Below are 10,185 nucleotides of genomic sequence, written 5' to 3' on the forward strand. Positions count from 1 at the left end.
AACTTTGGGTCAAGTTGACTACTTTGTGCATTTTTTTTTCAGACTACGGCTAGAAATATAAATATGCATTAGCACTTGCACATGCCAAACTTTATTTTTAATTGCATGACAGCAAAATACGACCAGCATTTGTCTAATTTTAATATTTTAAGTTTTGAAGTCTACAAATTGGTCCATATTTAAACTTAGCACTTTTTAACTTCAGCTTTAAAAAAAGCTGGTATTTGGAATGGCAGATAATTACAGGAACTTTTTATTTCATGCCCCATTTAAAGGAGAAAGGGAAATTAAACAAAACAAACGCTTTTATCGATGAACAGGACGTTACGTTTTACCGCAGCGCCCCCTGGTGGCGTCCTGGTGGCATGACACAACAGACGGCTGAATCCGCTGCAGGAACAGCTTTGGACCAAAAACCGGGTTGAGAGTGTCGTCATCGGAACCGTGTCGTTCACTTGTTAATAACTAGCAGGCAATGGCGACATGCGGAGAAGGGACTCCTCAGTGGAAAACAACGATTATTGTCAGCACATCGCTTCAGGTAATGTTAGAAAGTTTAACCTGAACCGTCAAAATGTTTTGCTCGGTCGGTTTCTGGTGGCAGTTATAAAAAAAATAAGTTAACATAAAGAGCTTTAGCCATGAAGCCAAGGCACTAGCACCGACAAAATACGTGAAATATTAGTTATTTGCCCACCTCTGACTTTGAATAAAGAACTGTACCAGCTAACGATGCTAGCAGTTAACTTATCTTCATTTTGTTTCCACAGAGCCACGAAATCATTAGGATGCTAAACGCTCAGCAGCACCGCATCAGGTTTTCAGACAGTGTTCATCCCGGAGCCTTCATTTTTCCTCTATCGGGTAAACCCGAGTCCCCCAGTACACCTGCCGTGTATTTTATAACCCACTATAAGACATTATTCTGTTTTCTATAAGACACTCAGTGGATTTTAATAATGTAGTGTAAAGTTTTCATTGTTCACAGTAAATGACCTCATACTTTGGTTTAGTGTGATGGTAGTGGGGGGTCGGGGTTTATATCAACTGGGAAAGCTCTAAAACTTATGAAAATGCAGTCAAAAGTTCTAAATCTTTGCACTCTTTCACATTTTCTAAAGCTGTCCTAAAGGCCCTGGGCCTTATGTTTAACACCCCTGATTTAGACTCTTTACTTAAGTCATAATCCTATTTAAGTAGCCTAGTGGGAATGTTTTAGCATCAAAATATGTTTCAAGTGATTAAGTAAAAAGTACTCCTACATATACATTAATTTAGCACCAGAGGAGAGGGTGTGAGTGTAACTCGTTTGGTCTGATCCCTGATTGTGGCAGAATTAAAGCCCATACTTACAGATATATATATGTGTGTGTGAGGTTTTTTTTGTTGTTGTTGTTTTTTATTTATTGCAGGTACTGCATTCCTGATGGTTGACCCGCAAGACCTCCCAGAGCCCTCTGAAGAATCGGGAGTCTTTGAGAGGATAAAGAAATTTGTGCAAGTCCACCGCAACTGCTTTTTACTCCTTCGTTCACCATTTAAAGGAAAAAAGGAGCTGGAAACGCTGACTGTGATTCAAAACCGGTAGATTAATAGTCATGTTGTGTCATTTTTGCTTTACTTAACTGATTCTAACGCTCTGGTTACAAGGCTTTGTGACAGCAGCTGTCGGAGTACCTCATGGGTCAGCCCCGGGTTCTTTATTATTTAGTTTGTCTATTGATTGCCAACCTGAAATTTGTCCACCTACAGTAACTTCTATGTTGATTATATGGCTATCTACATATTCAAACCAATAAGCAGGCTACAGGAGAATAAATAGCCTATGAAAAATCAACCATAGATATTTATGACTCTGTAAGTATTTTCAGAGTAATTGTTTTTTTAATTGTCATTATTGCTATTGGTATCTTTTTTGTATTTTATCTCCCCTAACTTTGCTTTTTTTCTTGTCTGTCAAAGAATTTGTGGATTTTGTTTTTAAAGGTTCTATATTGAAAACAGAATAACTATATTGTACTAAGGACGTCTTTATCTCTTGCAGATTCTTTGGCAGCAATCTCAGGATCCTGCCTGTGCAAAACACTGATGAAATTGTTAAAGGGATGTTAACAATTGCCAAGGTAACAATGGAGGCGCAGCTATTTGGTATATTTTAAATATAAATGAGATAAACTGATGTGTCCTTGTGAAACCTTGAATTAAATTAAGCCACACCTTCCTGCAGGCCACCAGTAAACCCCATGTAGACAGCATCCGGGACCGGATTTCTCTGGCTCGGGCTCACATCATTGAAAGCAGTCCTGTGTGGGAAATGTTAAGAGACATGCTGCAAAACCAGGCAGGTGATTCGACATGTTTTATTTAATGCTAACCAGCAGGAGCCCAATGTGCTGAACATAGAAAAGCAGACATTTCAGTATATAGTATCATCTTGTATACATTCTTGTATATAAGCACACACTTTATTCAGTCAAACAAAGCAAACCAAATAAAGATATATTTAGAAAAATATTGAAGGGTCTGAATTCAGAGCCTCAGTTTAGTTTGTTCTGCTTTTCCTCTGTGATCTCTTCGATTCGGACTATAAGACTCTCCATGAGGTCAAATGTCACCAAAGCACTCTGCAGCACCTGAGAAACATGACAAAAGTCAGCTTGCTAGTCGTAGAGTCCAAAACATAAATGAAAATTATTAAATTAGAAGAGTTTTCCTGACCTGATGCTGGACCTCCGGGGACATGTTGGACACTTTCTCCTTCCTTACTGTGATGCTTTTGACTAATTTAGTGGGTCGAGCAGCATCTCTGGCTTCTGGGCAATAGGAAGTGTTGACAGTATAAAAATAGACTCTTAAACTATTCGTGTAAAGCTTATTTCACTGGAATTTTGTCACACAGATTAGTAGCTAATTCCTACCTTTTGCTTTTAGCTTTTGGTCCTCCCTCAGTGCTTTCAGTTCAGAGGAATAATACGCTCTTGATATGCTGATACATACACGCAGCATTTTTAGGTATTCCTCTTTGATCCTGCACAACTCTTCCCACACATCTTCCTAAAGGAAGGCAGAACAGATGATCAGCGTCCTGCCCTAACCAGGCATTAACTGAAAGCTTTGTATTAGACTTACTTACATTGGTTCTCAGCTCTTCGTCTCTGATAAGAACATAGCGTAGCAGATTTAGGCTCTCCATTACCCTGGATAAACAAAGAGTGCTACTTAATGGCTCAATCTGGATGAAGCTTCCCAGTTCACACAATGACAGACTTTTGTCTTTGAATCTCTGCAGGATAGTTTTTAACTTGATTAGATCTGAAGTTGAAAATTGCTTTAATTTAGTTCCATTAACTCCATGTATTTTGGTAGCAGATACGGTTTTCTGTATTTCTTTCAAAGGTCAAAATATTCTAAGGATGCCTTTGAGCCTATATTCCATCCATCCATTCGCTTCCGCTTATCCTTTTCAGGGTCGCGGGGGGCGCTGGAGCCTATCCCAGCTGTCATAGAGCGAGAGGCGGGGTACTTAAGGGTAATTATTTCAATTTCCAGGTGTCCCAAAGTCTAGGTTGTAATTATAATGACAGTTAAATGGAATTTGCTTCATTAAAAAAAGTTTTTTCTTTTTAAAGTATAATAAAGCTACTATTATGCTCTCAGCACATGCCAAAGTATCCATGTTTACGATTTTGCCATAATCAAGAATTATAATTACGTCTCACTCCACTGACTTTGTGCTTCAGGTAACCAGGTTCCACCTCCTCCAGTCTGCTGTAATAATGCTTCAAACTTTTCTCGTTACTCACTTGTCCATACTGCTGAGCAAATCTGTCTGAGCACCTTGTGGCAAGCACAGCACCAGTGTCATCAGTGAAATAAACTCCGTTCCCAAGAACCACTCATTGGCGTTACCCCACTGTAAAAGAGTTGTAGTACATTTAACGTGTAGAGAAAAAAAATGCAGGCTATGGCGTGACTCTCGTGTTTTTCTCACCTTCATAGAAAGTTCAAATTGATTCCTGATGTTCTTGATTATATAACTTTCTATTCCTGCGTGATTGCTGGTTTTTAACATGCACCTACAACAACAGCAAAAAAAACAAAAACAGCAAGCGTTACGTTAAAGTGTTAGAAGACTAAGAGAATACTGTAAACATTTGTCAGCTGGAGTGTAACTGGAAACGCTAGATGGAGAGAAGCAGCAGTAAATTAATAGAGGGACAAGTTAAGAATATGCTGTGGGCCATTTGTTTTTAATAAAGTGTTAAAGTAGTCTATATATAGCTGTATAATGGGCGTTAATTTCACACCTGGAAAGAAATTGCAACTGCAATTGAAACTGTTTTTCTCACCTGAAGAATTTGTGCTTTGCTTCTGCATCTAATTTATTGATGAATACCTGGAAAACCTGCAGGCCCGATTCTCTCTGGGGGAGCAATGATCAGACGGAAGAGCGAACAGATGTATGCCTTTTATAGTGTAGCAAAAGTCAAACATTTTCCCCATATTGACCACTAATGAAGCACTCACCAAGTGCTGTATTGGACAGTCGGTAAGAACTCGCTGCAGGTTCTGAGAATTTAAGCACAAAACAGCTCACTGAGCTTTCGGTGTTATGGTTGAGTCATTTAAGTCAGCTACAGCTGTGAATCGCAGTAAATGTTACAACTATAATATTATAGTTTACAGCCACTTCACAGGCTGAGTCTCAAAGTCTCATCACGTTAAAAAAAAACAAAAAACAGCTTACTGATGCTTATTTTGTAGTTTTGAATAACATTTTTAGGCCACTAGAGGGGAGCAGAGAGCTGTATCACGTTAAAGACACGGATCCATCCTGCAGTGCAAGCAAGCATTCTTCAGCTTCATTTGGAGCTCCCTTTGTTTTTGCCAATTGGGTTGCTTAAGTTACTTGACTAGCTTGTTTTGATTTCTTAAGCGCCTTTCACTGAAAACAGCTGCCTGCTGAGGATAAAAGCACTGAGAGCAGTGAGTGCGAACAACAAATGGTTTATGTGTGACAGCTAAACAATGAAACATAAAACCCTATGAAACTGAGGTAGGCTGCAGATTGACAGTTCACTGTCAGTTCTTTACCTAAAGCAGCTTGGCCTCGAGAATGAGGATTTTGAAATTTGCTTGCTTGGAAATTGCTTCTACTAAAAGTATCAGATGAGTTTGATTTTCAGTGACCTTGAACTCAAGGAAAGGTCAAGTTTCTAAAAATCTTGTAAATAATAGCTCGAGAATGAGCCAACTTAGGATTTTTAAATTCATACCATAGAAGCAACCACGAAAAATCTCGGACAGGTTTTGAATCTCAGTGACCTTGACCTTAAAGGTGAAGGTCACAGAGTGACATGCATGCACTGACAGTGATCTCAGTGAATATGCAAACAGACTTAAGACATCTCAGGTTTTTCTGTAATTCTGCTGCTCCGGCCTGTGTGTGTATGCAGCCTGAGAAATAGAAATGAGTCTGGCACGGCTGCTTGTCTTACCTGTGTCACACTGTAGAAGCTCTTCAGATCCAGCAGACTCACTGGGAGGCTGTTGTCCTGCACACGCTCCAAGCTTTTTGTGAACAGCGCCTAATAATAGATAATTATGGGCAATTAAAATGAACTCAGTCTTCTGCTTTCAGATGTTTTTCATACTGATGGGCTCTTACCAATCCTTTGAGCAAATGTGATTCTTTTTTGCTGTCAGAGAAACACAGATATGACTCTGATTGTAAGTTTGTTCTAAAACAGAAAACATGTTCACTTAATGTTGTGTTAACAGCATACCTGCTGAGCAGCTGACTGATGTATTCCATGTTGCACTGGAGAATAAACACATGGCTAGAAAGGCAGGAAAAGTTCAACATTAATAGTTTTTAGTGAAAGTAAATTTAAGTAAGTAAAATGTGGCTGCTCACGTTACCTAAACACTGCTGGAAAGTTGTCAATGGTAATGAGCTGAACAAACAGCAGATAAGCCAGACATGCTCTCGCCTCCTTGAACTGATTATTGTCCATCAGGATGTTTTTCCTCAGTGAGCTGAAGAATAAGAGCTCCGGAAGAGGCTCTTTGATTGCAGAAAGTGTGACCTGCAATGCACACATGTGACTTGGGACTAAACAACTAAAACATGTTGTGTTCTAAATAAAAAAAAATAGAAGTAAAGTGAAGTGACTTTGCCCATACCATTATCTCTACTGCAAAGAGCCACAATGGTGATCTTCTGTCGTGCTTCAGTTCAGCCTCAAGCAAAGGCTCTCTCAAACTCCTCATGCAGCTAAACAGAGAATGCAATCAGTTATTCAATTCGAAGTCATTTTGCTTTGCCATTTGTATTTAATATCATTAATAATAATAACTACAAATAAACAGAGTTGCAGAGAGAAACATACAACTTCAGAAGCTCAATCTTTAGCTCCTCATCTTCAGCTGTAGCAGCACAATTTCCGTCTGTCCTTTTCACCTCCTCCACAAAAGGTTCTGTGAACACAGTCAAGGCAGCGCTGCAGCGGCACAGGCCGTACTCATCAGCCTCCTCCTGCTGCTCCGTGTAAGGCACAGGCAGCCGGGACAGCTGCTTCTGCAGGGCCGACAGAGTCGAGCCCACACAGGCTGCCTTCCCCTCATCCAGTCGGAGAAGTACTGTTTAAAAACACAGTTTGTTAGTTTACAGTAAGCGTACAGCAGGGGGAGCCCTTTAAAGAAAAAGAAAAAGCAGCATTTACTTGTTCACCATAACCCACCAATGCATGGAGAAGCAGTAACCGCACTCAGTAAACCAGGCTACATGTGATGCACATGATCTACATGTTGTCTAATACAAGAACCCTGCAAAAAAAAAGGTGCTATGACGGTAAAGGTGTTCAATGTTTGTCAAAAGTGCTGAAACTGTCGATTCAAACGTATTGTTATTTTGGCCGATTAGTTTGAGGTGTTTTTGGATCGTGTTAAATTTTTCTTATTTTATCCACTGCATTTATGTCAGCTTAGACAACAGCAATAACAACTCTCCCCACTCACCTAATAAACTAGCAAGCGACTCCACTGACCTGATCGCGTCCACCGAGCTGTTCGATTGATAATGTTACCAGGCCTAACGGGGATCATTTGATTATTGGTTATGGCTGTGCAGTTTAATGCGATAAAAGCAATTCTACCATAAATTCATTTTTACTATTGCAAATCTAAAAATGTTGTCAAAAAAAGTTGTAATTGTAGTTTAATATTGCCGTTGTAGTGGATGATGGTGAATCAGGCTGAATCTGCAGCTATTCCTAAAAGCTGTGTTTATTTCTATGGTAGAGGTAGAATTTATGGCCGAGACTGTTGTGTTGATTTAGTAGTAGTACTGTTGCATGATTAGTTGTGTTACCTGATTGAAGATGCGGAAGAAGGGCTAGGATTGTCTCGGAAATGGCACCTGGATCAATGCCTTCAATTATTTCAAGCATGCAATCCAGGAGTTCATTTGGCCTGCAAGTCTTAACGAACAGATGCAACGTTTCAGGTGATGCACGGGGAGCATGTTTCACTATGTAGAAGAACTGCTTGCACCTACCCTGGTCAGATGTGTGATGGCAGCTTGGTATTGATCCAGACCCTTAGCTTTTTTTACAACTTCGTTTAGAAGAGGTGCCAGTATAACACAGCCCATAGATTTCACAATAACCTGCAAGTGCAACAATAGGCAATCAGTACACGTCACCGGGAACCTTAAAAGCGACCCTGTCGGCATATGAATTTGATAGTCCCTTCCTTTCCATTTGCATGCATCGCTGCATAAACTGATGCATGCAAAAGAAGTGCAGTTTCATCTTCACAACTGCTGGTTAAAGTGTGATCTACCAGATCACACACACACACGAAAAAGGAGTGGAAGAAGGTGCAGGTTTCACCTTCTGAAAATAATTTTAAAAAGGCATTAGACTATATAGATAATCTGTGGAAAAAGATTCTTATTAAAATCATTTGTTGCAGAGCTGCAATCCCATGACTGTCAGTTCACCTATTTGTTCTTCTCCGCGCGGCTTCTTTTTCGGCAATGGTTTTGAAAGTCAAAATCCAGGGATTTCTCATTTTATAATCAATCATTTGCAGCCCTTGAGATTGTTTTAGCTCAGAAAGAGGAAGGAGTGAGAGATGACACATGCTTTAAATGTAGGCTACAAATAACTGCACTGAGCGTGGAGAGATGGGACAACCAAGGGCACTTAGAGAAGCGCTGTATTGAAGAGGGTTATCAGTGGAGCGAGAAATCTGACTGAATATCTGCTTGTTTTCCCAGCACACCTCCAGGTCAAGAGGCTAGGAGGCACAGAGTGGTAGCTGCATGTTAATGTTTAGCATAGTTGTGTAGCAGGCAAGAGGCTGCTCGCTTCAGTAGGTACGATCCTGCAGTGTAGCCGTGCTTTTAGAGCTGTATGGCAGATTAACGCTGCCAATCTGCTGTCACTTCATATCTGTGAGGTGTAACTGCTACGGAGGAAACAGCTGCCCTGATCTGCTGTGTTGGCAACGACGAGGAATACCTGGTTTTTCTCATCTTGTATGAATTTTAAGAGCTGTTGACTTTCACCCTCACTGAGACTGGCACATCCCAAAGTCTTGAACTGCTGGTAGTCCTCAGGCTTCAGATCGTCTTCTTGAGTATTTCTCTAAATACAGGACACAGTATATTACGTCATAATGTTTTCTTTTACTATTGCTGATAAACACCATTGAGCTTAGTCATGAGTTTCCTCTCAGAAGCAGTAGATAGTGCTAGTATAGTGTGAGTAGATGTCAGGATATCCTGCATAAACCCTAAGAAACAAATATATTTATTTAACATGGACTTCCTCTTGTAATGTTACTGAGTGAGGAGGATCAAACGAGATATAATGAAGGCAGCGTCACCCAACGCACCAGTTCTTCTATACTCTAATGCTAGCAGCTAATCTGTCAGCCGTTATGCTATTTTTCCCCACACTTGAAGGTCATACTTCATTGCAACATCAGGAGAGGAGATCCTGAGTACGATAGCCTCAGCTAAAATGTGTTGCCATGGCGCAATATTGTTGACTTACCCATCTCTGGATTATCTCTTTCACCTGATCTTCATTCATCATCAGTTTCTCTTCAGCCCTCACAGACAATCTTATTATCAGTTGGCCTTTATTTTGACAGATGATGCAACAGCACAGAATCAAAATGATCAAATATATAGCTCTCCTGGTGTCTTGAAAGAGAGACAGAGAAAGAGGGAGAGATTCACTCTGTAAGGAAGCGAAACATAAACCTCTTAGGTCTCTTTGTGCTTGACATGTACCGTAATAGGATTAAACCAGAGCAGTTCAGTGTGGTCACAGAAAGTGCAGACATGTCTGGAAGGATCCAGTCACATAAAAACTGTACAGAGGTTGTCACTGCTTAGAAAGAGTCCAAAATAGGAATTTAAATATGACAAAACTGAAACTTCGGTGTCAAAACTTGTGCTCATGATCTATTTACACCTGCCCTACCACTGAGATATTTACCTAATTTCCTGCAGTGTAGGTGGGGATATGCCACTTTAGCATAGTCTGCAACTAAAATAGAAATTAATATGCATGCTAGCAGTGTAGTTTGTGAAAATACATTTTTAGTAGATTATATTTTAAAGTTCTGCTACCTTAAAATGAGGTCATTTGCATAGAGGGAAATATAATTTGTGTATTAGCACAAATTTAGTAACCTTCATTGTAGTTTGGGGTTTTTTTTTCTTCGCCTTGTGAAGTACACCTAGTTTAGTACACGTACGTTTAAATTTATTTGGGATTTTTTTCTTATCCCCAGGGTTAAAAGTATACACAATGTACCAAATACATACATACACCTCCACTAATATTTAATTAAATTCCCCTTGTTCCAAAAATTTTCAGTAGGGTTGAAGTCGAGGCTTTGGGAAAGCTGTTCCAGAAACTTAATGTTAGCTTGATTTATTCCAAAACAAGTTTTAATGTCTGTTTGGGATCATTGTCCTGTTGGAACCGACACGTTTCAGCTGTCTAGCTGCTGCTTTGAGGTAACATTGAAGAATTTAGGGGTAGTCCTCCTGGTTCATTTTTCCATCCACTTTGTGCAGTGTACCAATAACACCAGCAGAATAACAGCATAACAGCATCAGACCGTGATGCTACCACCACTTATGCTTGACCTTTGGTGCAG

General features: G+C 39.9%; 2 protein-coding genes across 3 annotated transcripts; one reads left to right on the forward strand and one right to left on the reverse strand.

Annotated features, from left to right (window-relative positions):
- Positions 1 to 360: 360 nt before the first annotated feature.
- lg23h1orf146 (linkage group 23 C1orf146 homolog) lies at positions 361 to 2,368 on the forward strand. Its single transcript, XM_004552895.3, has 5 exons — positions 361 to 541; positions 771 to 864; positions 1,413 to 1,584; positions 2,045 to 2,123; positions 2,228 to 2,368. Exons 1-5 carry the CDS (start codon positions 476 to 478, stop codon positions 2,366 to 2,368), a joined length of 552 nt encoding a protein of 183 aa, XP_004552952.1. The 5' UTR covers positions 361 to 475.
- glmnb (glomulin, FKBP associated protein b) lies at positions 2,345 to 9,273 on the reverse strand. 2 transcript variants are annotated; one of them, XM_076879831.1, is made up of 18 exons: positions 9,066 to 9,273; positions 8,529 to 8,654; positions 7,559 to 7,669; positions 7,373 to 7,481; positions 6,393 to 6,642; positions 6,187 to 6,277; positions 5,923 to 6,089; positions 5,787 to 5,840; positions 5,669 to 5,699; positions 5,499 to 5,588; positions 4,528 to 4,569; positions 4,350 to 4,423; positions 3,992 to 4,076; positions 3,804 to 3,913; positions 3,134 to 3,197; positions 2,919 to 3,054; positions 2,719 to 2,810; positions 2,345 to 2,633 (listed from the first exon to the last, which is right to left on the reverse strand). In XM_076879831.1, the coding sequence occupies exons 1-18, from the start codon at positions 9,105 to 9,107 to the stop codon at positions 2,538 to 2,540; spliced, it is 1,770 nt and encodes a 589-aa protein (XP_076735946.1). In that variant the 5' UTR covers positions 9,108 to 9,273; the 3' UTR covers positions 2,345 to 2,537. The 2 variants fall into 2 exon arrangements, with proteins under 2 accessions (XP_076735946.1, XP_004552949.3); XM_004552892.5 differs by having other exon boundaries at positions 2,719 to 2,813; positions 9,066 to 9,272.
- Positions 9,274 to 10,185: the final 912 nt, after the last annotated feature.

The sequence above is a fragment of the Maylandia zebra genome, linkage group LG23, assembly GCF_041146795.1.
Source record: "Maylandia zebra isolate NMK-2024a linkage group LG23, Mzebra_GT3a, whole genome shotgun sequence".
In the NCBI taxonomy this organism is placed as follows: domain Eukaryota; kingdom Metazoa; phylum Chordata; class Actinopteri; order Cichliformes; family Cichlidae; genus Maylandia; species Maylandia zebra.